Raw genomic sequence first — 21,738 nt, 5'->3', positions numbered from 1 at the left:
CTGAAAGCCACCTTCACATATTTTGGGAGGTTCTTGGCATCAGTAATATTCAGCCTAGCCCCTGATTTTAATCTGTGATTATCTGTAGTTCTGATGAGCCACTGTCCAGACTGTTGGTTGGGACATGTATATATTAATACACCTCCCTCCAGTCTGTATGATTTCAGGTGTGGTAGTTCTCCCAAAGGAGTCCTACGTAATGCTTGTCCCAGTTCCACCATAATGGAGTCCTGGTCTCCCTCTGTTAGCTTGTCTTCAGGATACATTTCCTTGAAGATAGCTACCTTTATATTGGTCAGAGCCTCCTTGTAAGTCCCTGGTCCCTTAGCATCCCTGGGCCTTTTCGGAGCTCTGGCCATTTCTATAGGGGTACTGCCCTCCAACCTAGTGCATCCAGACAAGGCCTTCTTCGCTAGACAGGGTCCACCTACTCCAGAGACTAGGTGTCCCAGTCCTCCTGCTGCAGGTGTGCTAGAAGTGCTAGCTCCCTGCACTGGTATGTCAGTACTACTGACTCCCAAGAAAGTACTTTTTTATTTTACCTCAGGCAGGTTTCGAACCACTGGTTCATCCCTTCCTATGGCTGAAGTTTCAACAACAGGTACGCTGTTTGCAACTGGGCCCATTAATGGTTCACCAGAGCTGCCAGCCCCCTGCTGAAGCATTTTTCGTAGGGATCCCCTTGGAGGGGTTTCCCTCTTCAGTTTAAGGTCTTTACCAAGGGGGCTCCCTCTTCAGTTTAAGGTCTTTACCACCAGTTTTTGATTTGGTACCTTTCATTTTGGTCCCATGAATCATGGGAATTTAAAAGGTCACCACCCACAGCGCCCCATACGGGTGGAAGGCATAAATACAGTGGGGTGCTGCCTTGTGGCCAGGGGGGATTGTTCAAGACACTGGCTAATTACCACCCCAGTGCCATGCAGCCCTCAGCATGATGCCTCACACCTTGGCTTAGGTGGTTTGGTCGTGTTGTGAATGAAACCCTCGCAAGCCTCCAGGACCAAGAGTGCCTGTTTGGGGGGAGAAGGATATCCCAGATTATTAATGGGAGTGCGATACCAGCTAGTCATGAGGTTGCGACCAGGGAAACCTGCATGAGAGAGTCGCCCGTGGGGCTGGCCTATGAGCTCCCCCATTCCCACCCCTCCACATGGGTTGGTCAAACCATTTTAGAGTGTTGAGCTCTAAGACTTGCAGCACCTTATCGGTACTCTAGGGAGATAACTCAAGTAGCCGAAGCTACCCCCACATGAGTGCTCTCCTGCATTCATCCCAGGTAGACCATAGTGATACCCAAGAGTCATTATACCGCCACGTGGGAGGCTCCGGTCATAATGTCATTGTCCTTTATGGGAACTTAGCTGCCAGTCCCGGTAGGTAATACTAATCCAGACCCCGAGACTGTCGTTGCCCAGCAGGACCATGAGGAGGTGTCCCAAAGCTGTGTCCCAACACATCCCTGGTCCATGATGCGTCCCCACCAAAGACACAGCCATAGTTCGGCCAACCTCATTGAGGATGGCGTCATTACTACCTGTAACATATGACCTAAGAAAGTCACAGTTACCCCACTAGCTGGAAGGATTAGGTAAATTGAAAAAATCCAGTGACCTCATAGGGATTCGATCCTGTGACCTTCCGGCTTGTAGCATAGTGCCTCAACCAACTACACTACCACGTGCCTCAGCAGTAAACAATGTATTGTTAGAATTATGACCTTCTGTGAAGTAATGCCATGCATTTTGGTGAGTAGGCACCAACTTTCCTGTAAAATGTTAACTTTCTACCAAACAACACTAAGTCAATTTCCAAAAGACTGTAACCTTGATACTCATTGCTGTGAGTACCACAAATGTTACATATTCTTAAAACCTGAGGGACACATCAGGCATTTACTTTTTATGCCATATCTGTACACTCTTTGCTCTGCTGACATGTAGGTCTGTTGCAGCTGGATTTGTGTCAGGCCAATCTGTGGGCAGTGATATAATACCAGAAGAGACTGTGAGTCGCTTGAGTCCCAATCCTCCACGAGCTGACCACAGCCTGCCTGACACTGGTCATGAGATTATCATACAAGTTTCAGATGCTGAAACTGACTCCAGTAAAGGTAAAGATTAATGTGTATGCTTGCATGTTTGTATGTATGCATCAGATTTGTTATACTGAACATTTAAATAATAGCCAGTTTCTATCATGTGTGTGGAAATTCCAGTGTACCATTGCAAGGATATAAAGAGGGGAATGACAGAAAAGTAAGACAGTTGGGAAGGAGATAAAGATATGAAAAGGATAGAGGAATGGAAAAATTATGTTGACAATTGTTCTAATGTGAAGGAGATGGAAGAATGGAGTGGATAATGACTGTTGAGAGGATGGACAAATAAATGGGACAGTCAGACAATATGGGAACTAAGGAGAAAAGGAGATAGAAGTGTAAAATGAATGGAGGAAAGGAAGGGGAAAAAGTTTTCTATACTATTTCTGACAGACCATGAGTAGATCTTATGTATGAATTCGTTTTTTACACTGTTATACATTTCTCCCTCTAGTTCTCTGCTTCTCTGATCTGGTTGTTGGGCGATTGTAACCAGACTTTTATATTGCAAAAGGGATAGGCTGTGTTATTACTTTGGAACTATTTAATTCATAATACCAATATTGTGTGGGTATGGCAGTAAATGATAGGAAATTGATCTAACTAACTTCATGGAGTTGAGCCCTTCTTGAGGAGCTGCCAGTTGTGCAGATGTTCAAGAACTTGCCAACGTTTTGTGGAACACAAAGGTTCATTACCATGTTGACAAGAGCCCACCACCGGTCCCTGTCCTGAGCAAGATCATTCCAGCCCATATCACCCTATCCTATTTTTCTAAGATTCATTTTAATATTATCTACCCAGCTATGTGTTGGTTTTCCTAGCGGTCTCTTTCCTTCTGGCTTTTCCACCAGTACCCTATATGCATTCCTCTTCTTCCCCATGCCTGCTACAAGCCCTGCCCATCTCATCCTCCTTGACTTCATCATTCTAATTATACTTGGAGAAGAATACAAATTATGAAGCTCCGCATTATGCAGTTTTCTCTAACCTCCCATCACTTCATCTCTCTACAGTCCAAATATTCTCCTCAGCACCCTGTTCTCAAACACCCTCAGTTTATGTACCTCCCTTAATGTCAGAGACAAAGTTCCACACCCATACAGAACCACAGGCAGAATTATACTTTTGTATATTCTAGTTTTTATGCTTTTAGACAGCAGACAAAAAGTTCTGGACTGAATGGTAGCAATCATCCAGCAGAAATATATATATGTAAAAGACATGATAAATAAACATTCTCATATATTGCTGTGATTTGTTTTAAGAGAAACCAAACCTAAGAGTGGACGTTTTCTCTGGTAACCAGCCATAAGACAAAATAAAAATTAAATTGACCGGTTTTATTGCTGATATTATGGGTTCAGCACCTATATTCTGCACACTTCAACTATAAATGAGTTAACAAACACTGAAGTGAAGTCATGGCATGGAAATCAGTTTGCTGTGGAAGGCGAACCAATTAATTGGTCCACACTCTAACATTTGTGTTACCCAGATATCTGACACAGTCCCACCACCACAACCACACAAGGCCACTCACCGTGCTCGGTTTGACCTGTGGCACTGCCTTCCATAATTTCCATTGTTACTCTTAGACCATCCCTCCTTTTCCTGCCCAACCCCTCAATTAACTGTTTGAGATGAAGAAAAAAAGAATGAAAACCATTCACATGCGTTCAAATTTTTAAAATGTTTCATACTATGAAACAGAAGTAAGGATCATAGGTGCATTTATTGTGTACAAACTAAATAGTCTATGACCAATAATTGAGATTTCACTGTAGTTTGTAAGCAGTGCTTTCTTTTACAGGCGTATTTTCTGGTGCTGTCACATTTGGTTTTAGTCTCAAGGTTGAAACATACAGCACACCAGTAGATGTGTGAATTTTGACAATTTTGCTGGTAAGCACACTGGTGCACACTGGCTACAGAAAGCCTCAGGTGTGATAAATTATGTTTATTTCAGACTTTGTTATAATAATAAAGAAATAATTTATTTTTGAACTTTGACTTTTATTTCCTCTGTTCAATTAGATAAATCTTTAGTTCGACAGCCAAGCACTACAGAGTACCTTCCAGGCATGTTACATGCAGCATCACCAGCTGGGTTATTGCCACAGTTTCCGTCATGGTCGTTAGTCTGTTTGGGACCATCATCACTCTACTCTCATAACTTGGGACTCCAGGACCAGCAACAGGCTGGCTTATTGGGCGGCTCAGCCTACCTCTTACCCTGGGATGTTACTGTCAGGCTGGAGCATCACAGGTATTGCATGAACAGCTTGATGTGCTGGAGCTGAACATCTTGAACAAAAGCAACTGTGGTCTACATGTCAGAACCTACACTAATAATTCTTGTAAAAGTCTATATCCATTTTCCACCTATTTTATGTTCTTTAGGAAAGTAAGTAGGCATATGAGATCATTATTCTATCTGTCTTTGTGTCAGTGGATAGCATAGTTGGTATAGCGACTGGCTACAGGCTGGACGACTGAGGTGTCTGAGTTTGAGTCCTGATGGTGTCATGAATTTTCTCTTCACATCACCCAGACCAGCTCTGGGGCCCATCCAGACTCCTATCTAATGGGTGCTGAGGATTCTTTCCCCAGGGGTAAAGCAGCAGGGGCATGAATCTGACCACTCACCTCTAACTAGTACAGTGGTCAAAAAAATGTTGATCTCTAAATCCACACCCCCATACTCCTCCATGGTGTAGTGCCTAATTAGTTAAGCACAGAGGCAACTTTACCTTTACCTTTGTGTCAGTTTCTATCCTCCCATTTCATCTTTGGCAATAGTTGGCTGATTTTCATGGGATTTGGTACAGACATTATGCCTTTAGACACAGCCTTATTTACATTCTTTTCAGTTTCCAACAGTTAGTAATAACAACATTGCAGCAGATTATTGACCTTGTGAAGTCAAATGATCACCTAATTAATGTTCCTGAAATTGTAGATCTTTGAATAATATGCAGGTTTTCTGTAGGTAATTTGGTTTTTAGGATGTGAAATAACAGCATTGGCAATATGAACATTTTTGTTAGCTTTTGGTTTATGTCAGTGAGGCAGGTATGATTTGGTATGGAGATGGATCATACACATAATTACACATTATACATGAAATGTTGTTTGTAAATTAGCAGTTACAGTCATGGTGATGGTATAAAGCTTTGAGGTTAGAGTTGATAAATGTAACATAGAATCTGTAGGAGAATACACTTTCCAAGTTCTGCCTGGAATTCCATGTTTAGACACATGTCTGTGCATATCAAGCATACCGCAATTTCCTGAAGCCAACATTTATTGTAGTAAGATATGTGTTTTGCATCTTGTATTTTTTTTTTTCTGAAAAATGATTTCCAAATGTTTAGTTGGACATTGAATGTACATAAACATCACATTGATATTTGTTAAATGTTCTACAATGTTCTAATCTTCCATTCCCATTACTTACATTCTTAAGCATACCTAAGCATACCATATCCATGCTGCAATGGTAATCAGGGGCATCATTGCATGAAGTAATGCATGCAAGTGGGATAAAGGGGCATAGGCTGCAGAGTAGTTTGATTGGCATAAGTCGGTATTTCTGTAATTATAATTTTGGCAATAATCATTTTCATGTTCAGAGATCGAGGAAGTGGGTGGCCAACTGTTGGTGATCAGTATGCCTCAAGGGGAAAAATGCAAGTATCCAGTCAGCACTCGGGTACTGTCTTGCGTGGTCGCAAAGGAAAAGGAGGAAATAAAGGTATTGTTTAATGTTTCTAAAGTTTAGTATATATACATTTCTAATCTCCTCCTCCTCCTCTTCTTTAGCTTTATTTCCATTTTGTACAAGTCAATAGATGAAATGTCTGAAATTTGTTCTTCCTCTCTGAACCTCTCCTTTTCAATTTCTTGCCAGCTGTTTCCTCTCTTTTTGATATATTTTCATATCAGGCCAAATCGTCTTGTCCTGGGTCATCCCATGGATCTGTTTTTGTAGAATTTAATGTTGGGGTGATGCCATAGGAGCTGAGAAAACCCAACAGAAACTTCAAGAATGATTGCAAATGGAGATCCAGTGATGCTGTGAAAGACCCGGTGAGTGGACAGTGTTTGCATGGCAAACAGCCTCACAGAATGTGAATATTTTACATAATGAAGTTAAAGTATTCTGTATTATTGTTCTGTACTTTCAATGAGATATGATTATAATTTAATGTATTTGAATATAATTATGTCCTCTGTGATAAAGTTATTCCACTCCCAGGAAGGCATTTGGAATGGTCTGTATTCCCAGATCTCACTGCAGGAGAGAATTTGGTGACAAGAGTTTGTGCTGTAGCTGCCTGTATTCCTGGAGGATGCATCGCCAATAACCATTTCACAGTTTTCTGCATGAGCTCCATACATGCTGATGGAGGAGAACTGGCAGATATGCTTGCCAGGGATTCCCAAAGTCTTATCTTTGGTATGCACAGGACTTTTATATGTGAGCAGAAAATTCCACACATCAACGTATCCTTGAATTTGACTCAAAATCTTCTGAATGGAAGTCCAGCATCTCATTGGGAAGTTGGAAGGAGCTGAAGTAATTTCAGAATGTGGGGAAAACATTTGGTGATGTCTGCACATTGGGCTCTAACTAACTGAGAAACTCCTTGGAGCAGAGACCTTGAGAAACTGATCGCCATCCATCTAGTCAAGAATGTTTTTTCTATTAAGGAACCCGACAACTCATTGTCATGTTTATGTGAGGCTACTGCTGGCCTCTATAGTGAGATAAATTCATCCAGTCCACTTATGTCCTCTCTGTTTCTTTAAAATCCATTTTAATATTATCCTCCCATCACTGTGTTCTTGTTATCCTTTATTCCTTATCTTCAGAATAAATTGTTTGATACAGAAATATGAGAAAGAAATGACAGAGCATTGAAAGATATTTGGGTGACCTGTACTGCATTTGCTACACATCTGTGTTAGAATGGTGGGTACAGGCACAACAGTGGTTCACAGACATGAGAGATAGGATACATTTTGCTCTTTCTACAGTTTGTAACAGAGGGGAACTAGTGGTGTCGGAGAAGGCCCTTCGCCCACTGCTGCAATGCAACTGCAACTTGGCTACAACTCAACTGAAATGAAATGAAACTAAACTCAAACACAATCTCAGCTTCGTCCACCAATGCAACTCTTTTCAAACAGTTTAACTTGCAATGTCGAGTAGTTCAGGAGAAAGTGTTGTGCTTGTATATTGGTATATAAAAAATGTTCACAAAAAGAAATGCAAATGGTGGACTCATCCTTACATAACTAAGAATACCAAAATGCAAGCGTTCATAGCGGCACAAGAATTAAAAAAAATACAAGAAGAAATTTCAATCTTATTACAGAATGTCGAGACATCTGTTTATAGAGTTAGTGGAAATTGTTTGACCTTACATACAAAAAAAGAAATGAATGATTTTCTGGGGTCATCTTCCTTGTCTTTATTTGTCCGCTTGTTGCAATATGCAGTGGAGGTTTTTAACATCAGCCATATCCTGTTTTCTTTTCATAGTACTCAGAGCCCCACTGCCAACATTCATTTTCATCTTCACCTCTTGTTCATCATCTTCATGATCTACGAGGAGCGTTCTGTACATAATGCCTCCTATTTTTTTAATAGTTAAATAGAGCAAGATTTCAGCTACTTACAGTTATTTTTCCACATAATCACCACCATTTGTTATGCACTTTTGCCAGCGATGAACAAGAGCCTCTATGCTGTGCCCATAAAAGTCTGCACCAGCAGAGGCTAGCCACTTTCTTACAGCTGCAATGACAGCATCATTGTCTGGAAAATGTTGCCCACATAGTCCATCTTTCATAGGCCCAAAGAGATGGAAGTCTGAAGGTGCTAAATCGGGGCTATAATGTGGATGTGGTAGGACAGTCCAACCAAACTTTGAGTGTGGGCGGTGGTTGCCGAACTGGTATGGGGGTCTACCGTTATCATGTTGCAAGCAAAAGGTTGTCTGCTGCTCTGGCCTGACTTGGGAAATGCTGGCTTTCAGCTTAGTCAGCGTCATCTTGTAGCGTTCAGAATTGACAGTCTCACCAGGCTCCAGGATATACAAAAAAAATCACACCCCGCCTATCCCAAAAGACCATGCTTATCACTTTCCCTGCCGATGGCTGTGTCTTCAACTTCTGTTTTCTTGGGGAATCCAGATGCCGCCACTCCATGGACTGTCTTTTGGATTCCGGCTCGTAGTGGTGACACCACGTCTCATCTCTGGTGACGATGCTGTCCAGAAACTTGTCACGTTCAGCCTCAAACTGGTGCAACAGGTCCTGACAGACTTCTATTCGATGAGTTTTGTGGTCCTGTGTAAGCATCCGCGGGACCCACCTGGAACAAACTTTGAGATAATCCAGCTTCTCCAACATCGTTTCCAATGCATTACAGCCAATATTAAGCTGTGCACACAGTTCCCTGGTCATTATCTGCTGATCTGTATGGATGAGCTGATCAAGGCGCTGTTCATTGTGAGGAGTGGCAGCTGAGCATGGATGCCCAGGGCCTGGCTTGTCGTGCACTTCACTTTCGCCACTGTTGAAATGCACTACCCACCACCTCACTGTGCTGACATCCACTGTATCATCTCTGTACACCTTTATCAAGCGTCACTGGATGTCAATGGCTGCAATTTGTTCAGCAGTGAGAAATTCAATCACACATAGCTGCTTCGTACGCACCTCTATGTCAGATGCCAATTTGGTAGACTGCTCTGCTGTCACTATCTGTCCCACAACAACCAAACTAACAGTACATGGGCGGGAAGGTTCAACCTTTACTACAACACCACCAACATCCAGCTCAGATGTTACAGATAACACAAAAAAATAAGAGGCATTATATACAGAATGCCCTTCGTATATTGCTGCCATCATTACCAGTTTCAAAATTCTCAATTTCAGTATTTTGCTTTTCAATTGATGCAGGAGAGGGTACATTACCAGAAACATCCAATGTTGCAAGTTTCAAAAATGGAATAACGAACTGCATCATATAATTTAAATAATACAGTTTTTTCCTTTTTCCACCATTCGAACCTAATTTTAGATGTCTCGTGAAAACAGTCATGATGTTCCTCCACTTTTTTCTGTTTCCCACCAAAAAATATAATAAAATTATAACTAGTATCACCCAATCTTATTTAAAAGAAATTAACTTCTTGATTTCAGGTATGGTTTTACTGTCTGCTATACGTTGTAAAAATGTAATGTCTATTAATATCATAATTCATGGTGTCTGCAGTCTGCACAGTTTTATTCGGAAAAGGGAAGGTAAACCCTACTTCACTCACTATAATGATAAAAAAGAGAATTCCAGTGAACTGCCTTTCATTAATGTACCAGTAGAGAACAACGTAACAATAGATGAAAGATCAAATTCTCAACAGTTAAGGGATTATTTATCGTATTATTTCCTCAATCCACAAGCAGCTGTACATTGGCAATGGCAGTATTGTATAAATGAACAAATTTTCTGTTTTGTATGAAATACTTATTCTAATACAATAGAATAAAATCATTTAAAAGAAAACTTACCTTCTTCATTTACTTCTTTCCCTACTTCCACCCAAGCTTTATCGACTACATCTTTCCTTGAATACTCAGATAATTTATAGTTGTATAGATAAGGATATTTTTCCACAGCCTGCACAAGTTTAATACAAAAATCTTGCTCTGACATCGTGTGTGTTGCTTGACAGTTGCGTTCAAACTGACACGTTCAGTTGCAAAGCAGCTTGTTTCTGATTGGTTATCTTCGGGTCGGGTTGCAGTTTCATTGGTGGGAGAGATTCATATTATTAACAGGTCAGACTATTACACAACTCAAAAACAACTAATTTGTCACCATTTTTAGTCAAGCTGCAATTGCATTGTGGCAGTGGATGAAGGGCCTAAGTCTCAGGACTCAGTGTGTTCTGAATTGAATCCCCAGTCACATCTACATGCAGTTTTCTCTGGTCACAGATTGAAACCTTCACCTCTACCAAAGATGAAACTGTAAAAATATAAAGAATACAATGGAGGCAAGATAGCCCAGTGAGAAATGGCACCTCCTTCAGGACAAAATGAAGGAAGAGTAACAAACTGCCCTTTGCAGGGCACAGGAGGAGGTTCACATGGTGTCAAAACCGAGAGCACAATATGAACCTTCATGAAGACCTCAACTTACATAGTTTAGAAAGTGATTTAACATTTCCATGTTTATATAACCTTGACCTTGCTCATATGCAGTGATTAACAAATTGCAATAAGAAACAGCATGTTAGCACCAAATATTTCATATTTCAGATCTGTCCGAATTTGTGGTGAAGATTTTTGTGGGTGTGGAATATGAGTGTCCTCGAGGTCATCGTTTCATGTGTTCTGCTCCAGGCAAAGTCTTAAAGACAACTGGTTCTGGATTGGTCAAGGATAATGGCAACAAAGTGACCAGCAATGACATGCCATTGTATTTCCCTTGTCCCTGCAGGTGAGACATGACATATATCATAACCATGAACTGAGAAACATTGTCATGTTGATTTTTATATGTTGTTTGCCCAAAATTCATAAAATGGGTTTATATGTCCATCCAGCAACACTTTTATCTTTGAAACTACTAGATGGAGTTTGATGAAATTTTATACTGGTATCTAGGTATGCTAAAAGTTTTCAGGCAAATGTGATTTTAGTTTGCAGTAGTCCAACATAACTTACTTAACTAACTTCATGGAGCATATTCTCATTCAGTATTAACATCCATAAAGTAGGATAAAGTTGGAATCAGGAGTCCTTGAAATCCTGATAATTGGACTCCTACTCAAGAATTTCTCTGCGTTGTAACCGTTCATTCAAATTGGTGGACTATTCTGCATTAATTAAATCTGTATCAAGTTAAGATTACAAAATTACAAACAAAGAGATCCGGCAGATAGCCAGCTCTTACACGCAGAAGGGACATAGTTCAAGTTTTGCTATGTGGACAGGAAGTAATATCTGGTACTTTCCTGGATTTCTGGCAGTTTCAGCAAAGTCAGAAAGTCTTTGAGAATTTGAGGGCTGACAGCTCGGAACAGCGATAACTTAAAAGTGGGACAGCTGGAGCCTCATCCCCTGATCATAATGCATCAAGGGGCTGTCAACCTTAGCGTCAGGTCAGCATCTGCCAGAATCACATAGCAAAGCAACATGATTGGAAATTCAAAATTTAGGGAACCTCCTAGTTTGAAACTTTAACCAATGGCAGAAGTGGAGGAGTGGATTTCTCCTGGAGTCTGGGGTTCGTGGACCTCAGGATTCAGAGAGAGTGCATTCCACCTCGAGGAGTCATCCAACTTTCGGCAAAGTCAGACACAAAATTACGACTACATCCGTTCCGTAAAAGTTTTATAAGTAAAGTTCTAAATAAGTGTACTAATAGATTCATTTGTATTCAGTAAGCTAAAAAAATGATTACTAAGTGCAACGGTCTAAAGAGGTGTGTGTGATTGTAGTGAAAGATTCTTCCTGCCCTGTCCGAGCCAGACCCGGGATATGAACTCAGCTCTACAAATTACCGAACAGAACCCAGATACTCCCGTCTTTACCTGCTCTCGCGTACCAGCTCCAACAACCCCAATTCTCCTCCCTTCCCACCTAACTTCTCAACATCCACGAGAAGAGGGAGGATGGTGATAAATGGAGCACAACGTAGGGTCAAGGAGGATGGCAACAGCGTGGCGCCCAATGTAAAGGGCCCAAAGAAGTGAGCGGCAACAGCCTTTTTATGGAATATGAAGATTTATTACCGAGTTTACAGGATCCCACCTCCACTCTTTATTCTGAAGCAGATGAATTCCACCTGAACCTTCCCACACCATTTCTTTGAGATCCATTTTTGTATTATCCTGGTAACTTCTAGATCTTTCAGGTATACTCTTCCCTTTAGATTTGTGACCAAAATTTTATATGCATTTCAGATTTCTCCCATGTATACTACATACCTTGCCCATCTCATCCACCTTGATTTCATCATCCTAGTAAAATTTTGTGAGGAGTACAAATTTATGATGTTCTCATTATAATAATTTTTCTCAGCCTTCTGTTACTACTGCTGTCAGGTTCAAATATTGTCTTTAGCTTCCTGATATCAAACATCCTCTGTCTCTTTTCTTCTTGTATCATGGTGATGGTGCAAAACTTTGAGGTTATGTCGAACAAATTTTATATATTACAAATGATAAAAGAGTTCCATCCAGTGTGACTGTTGAAGCTTTTACTACTTCACTTCTTAGCACCCTAACATGTTTCGGTCTCTATAGACCATCACTGGAGGGTACATCAATACTTATAGAGACTACTATTACATTGGGTGTTTTGATTTTTAAAGTACATAAATATAAACTTTATACAAAATGCAAATTTCTTGNCAGTAAAAACAACACAGCACACTACGAACAAACATAGGACAACAACAAGAACTACCTTCCCAAGAAAGACAGGTGGCACAAGTTCTGCCCCGTCAAGAAAAGCGAAAGGACAAGGGACACGAACCTATTCGGTTAAAGAATTTTAACTTAAATAACAAAAAGTTTTTAATAGAACTTCAGTGCATCAAGGACAGTTGCTGTAGTTGTAAGAAATTTGGATTTTGTATAAAGTGTATGTTACAAATATTGTATATTTATGTATTTTAAAAATCCAAACACCCAATGTAATAGTAGTTTCTAAAAGTATTGATGTTCCCTCCGATGATGGTCTATAGAGACCGAAACGTGTTAGGGTGCTAAGTAGTGAAGTAGTGAAAGCTTCAATAGTCACACTGGACAGAATTGTTTTATCATTTGTAATATTGTTAGCATCATGGACCAGAATGAAACAAATCAGATTTTATATAGTCAGAATCTGTACTCAAGTTATAAATTCTTCCCACAACAATAACATGAACAACCACAAAAATAATTTGTGATGTCCAGCTTTGTCAGCCCTCAGAAGTGCTATGTGTTACAAAATTAATCTCAGTCAAGTCCTAGCAGTAGCCTCTTGGATGCCACCAGAGGTTCTGAGGAAGGGAATGAACCCTGGGAAGCCCAACTCAGTTACTGTCAACCCATCAGGGCATACAGATAGTCCTAAATGCAAACATGAACCCAGTTTCATTGGAAAATATTTCAGTTCTCCCTAAGGGGTCAGAGTAAAGCCATATACATCTTCATGAAGAGAATGACAAGTTGAATGTCTGAAAGAAATACAATGTTGCAAATTGCATACAGACTACATAATATCAATGGGTAGTTGCCTACCCCCTTTCTTCAGTAAATCCAAGACAAACTTGGTGTGGATATATATATATAAAAAATTCAATTTGCTTGCAATTTCATACTGACTCACTAAATTAAAGTCAAAGAAATGTGCGATTAAGAAGAGTTCTCTGTTTTGGGGTATGACGCCGTGTAGTCTGTTGAAAGTCTGCTGGTGTTTTGGAGGAATATGTCTTCTTCATTTTCAGGGTCAAAAAATAAGCCAAGTAAGAAACCAGCATGAAGCAGGTAGCAAGCAGAGTAATAGACTACATGGCATTATATCCCAAAAGATAGAACTTCTTCATAATCACCACTCTGAGAACCGCAAATCCTGCAGATGTATGATTGTTGTGATGTATGATCTGGCAGCTGTTCTGTCGACTACAGGATCATTTGAAATTACCTCTCATTTGTCCCATAAACAATTCCTATCATTACTGGTAAATAGTGACACTAACCCCATTATCTGAACAAAGTCCCTATTAATTTGTAAGTCCTCAGCATTATGCAGAAAAGTAACTGCTTTTACTACATGTAAGGCCTCAACCCACTGCAATATACAGTCTGTAATATTCCTTCAGCAGTGCTGTAGTATGCTGAGTTGTAAAAAATGTACAGTGTAACAAATTATTTATTCCGTATTTACAATTGTTGATCATGATGGCCGCGCAGTGTAAGACATGAACTGTCTTTGCCCACTCGAACACTGGGGTTATGGGTTCGAATCCCACTCAAGGCATGGATTTTATATATGATTTATTCTGTGTGTAGGTAGTGGCTTTGTGATGGGTTGATCCCCTGTCCAAGTAGTCCTACAGACTGTGTATATGATGAAGAAACTGAAAAAGTGGCCAGGGTCCAAAAGGCTGTGTAGGCAGAGAGAGAGAGAGAGTATTTACAATTACAAGCAGTAAAAAGATGCTACTTTCAGTAGGATTTGAACCAATGAACATTAGCACACAAGTCCAGCATGCTAACCCTTGAACTAAATTGCATTTTATTGTAGAATTTCAAATTTTCCCAACCAAAGTATGACATTAACAAAAGTTTTTTTATAACTCAGAATCTGTGTGAAAGAGAAATAGGCTCTACATGTTCTATCAGAACTTGTTATCGTGAAGAATACATTCTTCTGGATTGTAACACCATGTAGTTCTAGAGAAATATGAGTATATCACCATCTTGAGGGTCAAGTAGTGAACCAGGCAAGAAACCATCAAGAAGCAGATGGCACTACTTGTGACTTGTCACCTGCTTCCTGCTGGTTTCTCACTTGGCTTACATTTTGACCTGAAGAGGGAGGCAATATGTTCCTTCGAATCATTGAGCTGGTTCTGAGGTACACATCATTACAACCCAAAAGAATGCAGATTTCTTATACATGCTCATGAAACCTCTTTGTCTCATTAAATTTTGTTCAATATATTCAGGCATGTGGTAGCATAGCTGGTTAAAGCACTATGCTACAAGCTGGATGGTTGTGGGTTCAATTCCTGATGAGGTCATTTGATTTATCAGTTGACCCAATCCTTTCAGCCACATTATGGCCCTGGGGTTGACTCAGGATCTAACAGAAATGAGTACTAGGAATTTTTAATCACAGATTTTTACTGAGCAATGCTGGCAAGGGTACACAACAAGGCAGAATGTGTTACTAATATTTCTTCCCACAGGAATGTGAAGCCACTAGTGGCACAGCTGATGCGTATACATGTAGTAACGCCAAAAGCACCAATCCATGTTACGCTGAATCCCCGGGTACAGCCGGCTCCATCACCGTGCCCAGTATTTGTTACAGGCTGTGAGCAACCTTTGAGACTCTCACAGAGTGCATACTGGGTTCTTCGCCTTCCGTATCCTTTGTCAATTCCAGTTGTGTTTATGGACTTACTTATTTGCAGGATCAAGTAGATGTGGACAGTTGTAACACTGGGTGATGGTACTTTGTTGTGGCAGGCCTCCTATTTTTTTTATTGATGGTAGTCACCATCTTCAGTGAGAAATACTGCTTCTTACCCAAAAATGAAAACAAATAACTCAAAGCATGAAGATATATGAAGAGCATTACATGTAACAGATGGAACTGAAGGATCACCAGACAGAATATTTGGAACATGCAGAAGAAAAAGAAAATATCCATATCGTCTTTCTTCAGCAGTCAACTGACTGAAGAACGGATTCAGTATATCATTAACTTAGTGGTCAGACTTATCAAATACATGTTCTAGTTCATCATAGAATCTGTCCTTTATGTCATCAATTTTGTCTTCTGTTGTGGCATTTACATTCAGAACAGTGATATGACACCGGTGACCTCTTAGTATTATATATGACATCCTATCACTAATGAACTCTACCCTCCCAATTGTTGATATGATTCTCTTATGTACAAAAAATCTGTACTGAATTCATGCTTTTCATTCCCCTTTCCATAGAAAAATGTATATTCGCCTGCTGGTTCGATGCCACCTCCGTCGCATCTGACCTGTACCCGCACTAAATCTAACTTATATTTTAAGATTTCTTCTGCCACTGCCCTAAGCGAACCTGCTCTATTCATACTTCTAACATTCCAAGTACTGAATCTCATGTCCATTTTCTTTAGCCTAGGCCATTTATCCAGAGGATCCATCCAGGTCCAAGGCTTCTTGAGAATTTTCGTAACTAGCTTGTTTTTTATGGTGAGGAGTTGTTAGCCCCATGACCAACCCCCAAGCTGGAGGACCACCCCTTGCCATCTGTCCATGGCTGCATATTCAGTATATTCACAGCTTCCCTCCAAATCTAGAGGGCATCTCCTCCATCCACAACCTGAGGACATGCCATGCCATGGTGACAAGGGACCCACCTAACATGGATTGTCACATGTATGAGTTACTATAAGCTGAGTTTGGAATTTATTGAAAGCTTACAGATGATAACTACAAATAACTGTAGCGCTATCACTAATTCACACACTTTGCAGTTCGCTACAGCATGTACTAAGTCTTCTCAGTCTGCTGTGTCTTATCCAGTTATTGCCTGGGGACAGATCCCGATGATATCCCATGCTTCCATGTTCATATTATTTCTGGCTGACAGCTGTCCCACAACTAGTCATTGCTCCAACTGTCCTGCTTATAAGATCTCCTAACAGACTGCGTAGAAGTCACCATTCCTCTGTTGTGTTCGTGTCTGTTGGTATGCCCACATGTCACTACTCGGCGGTTGTTTACAGAGCCATTACTTGGCAATGGCTGTTGTATAGCTGTTATTTTGTGGTCGTTGCCTAGCAGTGGGTCTACATGCCAAATAATCATTGTTCTGTGTACATCTTAAGTCACTTCCACCATCAACTCTTTCATTTAGCAGGCTCTCTCATAATGATGAGCTGGTCTGTGTGGTTTATGCTGCACTAGAATTAATATTCTCAGTTGCTTCTTTATATGATATGCCATTTATACTCATTAATGGCTCATGTTTGGCATGTTAACTTCATATGGCTGCAAAAAGTCATCTGTTAGCTTTGACATCTCTGTGCCAGCTTGTCCTTATGTAACAATTCAAGAACCACTGAATGGATTTTTGTTAAAGTTTGTCAGCACATTCTAATTTCCATTAAAATCAAACAACATTAATGAACACTTTATATATAAAGGTACACATGTTTTTGCTTGCAGCTCGAGCATAGCTCACTAAATGTTATTTCTCAGAATGAAACATATTTTGAACAAGAGTTGTACAAAAATGAAACACATTTTATGCCAAATTCACTTTTTCTGAATGTCTTATGATTTGTTGAACAGTTAAACAGAACAGAATGAATGCATGCTGTTTGTACATTTCCCAGTGTGCTTCTTGTCCGCCACACACATAGTTGTCTATGAAACATGAACAGCTACAGTGTACTAAATTTTCTTATTGGAGAGTTAGTATTGGAATTATGCTTGATGGACAGAACCTCAGCTCCAGTGGACATGAAGGAATCAGTTTTATTCCTACTGCTGGTTCCATAAAAGTACATGAGTTTTATGCACAAAACATGGTTGAGTAGTAGTCATCTAGCACAGAGTGACTGATATTAACTAAAATTTTTGTTATGACTTTTAAGCATCTGAAAGTTCTAAGTAAGTTATTACTTATAAGCAGGGCCTGGATTTTGATGACCTGAAAATATTTAAAAAATGACCTACAAAATCCAGAAAAATTACCTAAAATATGACACAAAAATGTAACATGCAGGGCCCAGATTTTGATGACCTGAAAATATTTAAAAAAAATGACCGAAAAATCCAGAAAAATGACCTAAAGGAGAAAGAGAAAGAACATTTCACTTCCATATTATTCACATTTCAGAAAACATATGAGGAAAAATTCCCTAAAATGACCAAAAATGACAAGAAATACCCTTAAAAGTCCAAAAAATTACCTATAAAATATACATTTCTGTAATCAGCAACTCATATCCGAGATTTATATATTTAAGAGCATCGCATAGGATACAAAGAAAAAAAGATGACATGTCATCAAAACTGGGCCCTGCTTATAAGATATTTGTTTTTCATGGCTTTGAAGATTAATATTGTGGTTTTCTGCTATCTGGTAGGTGATATCAGACATTTCAAGGGAACATACTGCCTCCATCTTCAGGTTAGAAGATGGAGACAATAGGTTTCTCCAGAGTGTTCATACTGTCAATGCGTAGGGTGGTATGCATGATGAGAATGACAGGTTCTACTTCAGATGATTGGTTTTATTGGCATTTTGGATACAGTCTCTCTTAATCACAATTAAATACAGGCAGTACAGTGCTTTTTCTGGTTTACAAACTTTATACTTCACTGTTATACACACACTAGTCCTCTCTTGGTAATGCACTTAAAACACAGGAACTACCGGTTCAAATCATTCCAAATATTACACATGAATAAAATCTTCCAATCACACTTTAAATCTTCACAAGCCAACGAACTTTCCATGGCTGTCTCCTTCCAAGAACTCAGAACTTTGCCACTCACTGTCACTGTCACTTCTAGTTCCAGTTTGCTCTATTCATGGGCTTCCGCTGCTATTATCTCTCTCATAACTCGTAACTAGTAACTGTACCTCATAAGTGTTCTCATAGCTGTTCCTTGTAACTATCCCCATCATTTTTCTCATAACTCTGTCACTCTCTAACTCTACTTCTAGTTCACTCTGAACTTGTGGCTCACATCTCTTGTTATATAGCTGCGGCACAAACTACACAGAAATCACAGTTCTACTGTTGGATAAGACAGACAACAGAGAAAGTGAGTCATGTGATATTTACCTTGCCAGTCCATTGGCGCTGACTGTTGCCTAGCAACAAGCTGTAAACATTTGTTCACTGAGATACAGCTTCTATTGTTGTGTAGTGTACCATGTTTACAGAGCTGCTGCCTGGCAACGCATTGCTCAAATCCGTTACAATACCATTCTACCAGATTACATGATGTCACATCCGAGGTCATAATCGTAGCATTCACTGATGTGAGCACCTCATATCTTGGTTGCGAAAGTCACGGGAGAGTGCTTTTATATTGCCTGTTGCATGTTAAAGTTATAATCATTAGATTTCCCCTGTACAACCCATTATTAAAGCATGAGATCAACGAAAGTCCAGAAGTTGTTACCTAAAAACAATATATTGGGAATTGCTTATAAAAAATGGTGTCCTTGGATGTCCTTAACTCTGTTACAGATCTGTATATGTGGGTGAACATGGTCCATATGTAACACCCAAACAGCCAGTACCACTAAGCTATGGTCGTCTGTTGGCAGGAGTATATGGCATCACAGAAGTGCAGGTGGCAGAAGAGAAGTAAAGCCATGTTGTTACGTGAAGAGTGCATGATTAATGATGTGTTACACTTACAGGTGGTTAGGTAAATAAGTCCACATGAAGATAACTTACGTATTATATACCAAGCTCTTCATTTCAGGATAATGTAATGGAGGGTGCAGATATAATTGAACACTTTCAAGTGCTGATATGTCAGTTTCTGGATGAGATTATTGTTGTAAACCATGAGGAAGTTATTTTTGACTCTACGAGATTTGAGGTTTTCACAGTGGTGACTTCTGGGGTGTGACACTATGCAGTCTTGTAGATGTCTATTGATGCTCAGGAGGAACATAACATCTTCATGATTTGGTTCTTAAATAAGTATAGAAACAATGTTACCTGTTCTTTTTGCAATTTTTCCTTCAGTATTACAATTTTGAGAATAATTAAACAAATGTGCCACCACTGTTACACATATGCACACATGTCCTTACTTATTATATTTCTGTTAACATTGCAAGCATAATTTTTATATGTTGAGCTGGTCCTTGGGGCGTATGTCATGTGGTGATCAGTTTTTGCAGGGCCCCAAAATAGTCTGAAATAATTAAAATAAATCTGATGAGTTATGTACCACAAAGAAATGTTTTCATGAAAGGTTAAAGACAAGATATACAAAAATATGCTCCCTGTTGTCTTTCTGGACTGATATTATACTTATAGAATGTGGGAATTAAAACTAGTTCCTTGTTGGGAAATAAAAAATATTGACATATTTAACACAATAACTCACAATGAAAGGTGTTTATCATTGCATTATGTGTCTGCAGTAAGAGGACTCACCAGGCACTGGTATTGTACATTCACCTGGAGCCATACACAAAAGAAACTGAGTCCTTTAAAGATTGAATCCCTTCTAAATCTATATAAATAAAAACATAACTGTTGGTTTGGCTCTCCTTGAAGATCTCTGAAAGTTCTTCACCGATTGCTTCGAAATTTTGACACAATGTTGCATCTGAACACGCGCGTGTTTTTATATGCCTGTTATGTAGATGTCACACCCGTGACAGATAAAAACAGGTAAAAGTATTAATTATACGTCGTCCATCGAATACCAACAGATCGTTGCCTAGGAATAACCATGGCAATGAACTGTTGAAACAGCGGGTCATTGCCTAGGAATAACCATGGCAACGAACTGTTGAAACAGCGGGTCGTTGCCTTGGAATAAATGTCGCAACGAACTGTTGAAACAGCACATCGTTGCCTTGGAATAACTGTGGCAACGAACTGTTGAAACAGCGGAAATAATGCATTTCTGCGGCAACGAGCACAGAACACGTGAAATGGAACCCTGGGCGAAAGTGCCCTCTATTGTGTCCAAAACCGGGTTATAATAGTCCAGCTCCGAAGAAATTTTTGGTGATACTGGACGTGATAATAGTTGTGCTCGCTGGTATAAAAGTGAGCGTTCAATAACTTATTCGCTGAATCCAAGACGTGTGTGGAAGTTATTTCGTAAGTATAGTTTATTTTTCATTGTTTTTCTTTTCGTTTTCTAAGAACAAGCTTAGGTCATCGTACTCACGGAGCAGAAGCAATGTGTCAAGTAATTTCAAATCAAACTGGGGAAGAACGGGCAGACTGAGCCAGAGCAAGGCGTGGCTGGGCACAGCTAGTAATATATAAATATGCAATTTGTACCTCATATGAAACACATTACTTCTTTGCTATATAGATCAACAAGGTAATGCTATTTATGGAAACAGTCTCTTTTTATTGTGAGAACAGTATGAAGCAAACACAACCTGTCTGGGCAGAATGCCCAGTCTTGGTATCCTGAAGCAGGTGATACATATGGAACCTCAGGGCTTTAAATGAATTAAGAAAGTTATTTTGAACATGAATATGGAATTCTTGTATATCACATAAGTATTTTTCAAATACATATATGGGCATTGTTGACTGTTTTTAAAACAGTCTGCACTAACACAATCAAGGTAAATTTTTCTTGTTATAATGCCTGAACAAGGGGCCTGAGGCACGGGAGCAATTATGTTGTTATTTGTTATGTGTATAATAGTGTGACATGCCTGCTGAAAGCCAAGATAGCAGAACTAGAGTAGATGGCCGTTGCTAGGCAATGGCTCTATAAACATGCTTCCACAGCAACCAGATATGCACCCAGCAGTAGAAGAACTGTTGTAAGCTGTGTGTTCTGTGGGATCTGCCTTGAGGATTTATGATGAGGCCCTCAACCTGGTTGCACCAGTCCCAGTCAGTCTTGAGTCTGAGGTGGTTGTGAGAGAGTCATCTTCTTGTGGAGGCGTGGGCACGGAGACAGGAATCTGTATTGTTGGAAACCGTTACATAGCAACTCCTTGACAAGACACAGAAGGCTGTATGTGTGCTGCAGTATAGTGACTACTACTTCTTATTATTATTATTATTATTATTATTATTAACAATAATAATTACATTCCATTAATCCATACAAGGTCAAATGACCTATAGGATATAGAAACTGTCATTATAAA

General features: G+C 39.7%; 1 protein-coding gene across 8 annotated transcripts in view; it reads left to right on the top strand.

Moving 5' to 3' along the window:
- Positions 1–19,873, top strand: part of LOC111862402 (protein SMG8) — a 71,165-nt gene extending 51,292 nt beyond the window's left edge. For all 8 annotated transcript variants that reach the window (XM_023847762.2, XM_023847756.2, XM_023847759.1 and 5 more), the window contains 6 exons: positions 1,955–2,113; positions 4,139–4,370; positions 5,737–5,858; positions 10,442–10,622; positions 15,087–15,266; positions 19,115–19,873. In XM_023847762.2, the coding sequence (XP_023703530.1) occupies positions 1,955–2,113; positions 4,139–4,370; positions 5,737–5,858; positions 10,442–10,622; positions 15,087–15,266; positions 19,115–19,238 (998 nt within the window). In that variant the 3' untranslated portion in view covers positions 19,239–19,873. The remainder of the gene's footprint in view (positions 1–1,954; positions 2,114–4,138; positions 4,371–5,736; positions 5,859–10,441; positions 10,623–15,086; positions 15,267–19,114) is intronic.
- The last annotated feature ends 1,865 nt before the right edge of the window (positions 19,874–21,738 follow it).

Source organism: Cryptotermes secundus, unplaced genomic scaffold, assembly GCF_002891405.2.
Source record: "Cryptotermes secundus unplaced genomic scaffold, Csec_1.0 scaffold715, whole genome shotgun sequence".
NCBI lineage: Eukaryota > Metazoa > Arthropoda > Insecta > Blattodea > Kalotermitidae > Cryptotermes > Cryptotermes secundus.
The sequence above is the reverse complement of the archived record's forward strand: the minus strand, read 5'-3'. Positions and strand labels throughout refer to the sequence as shown.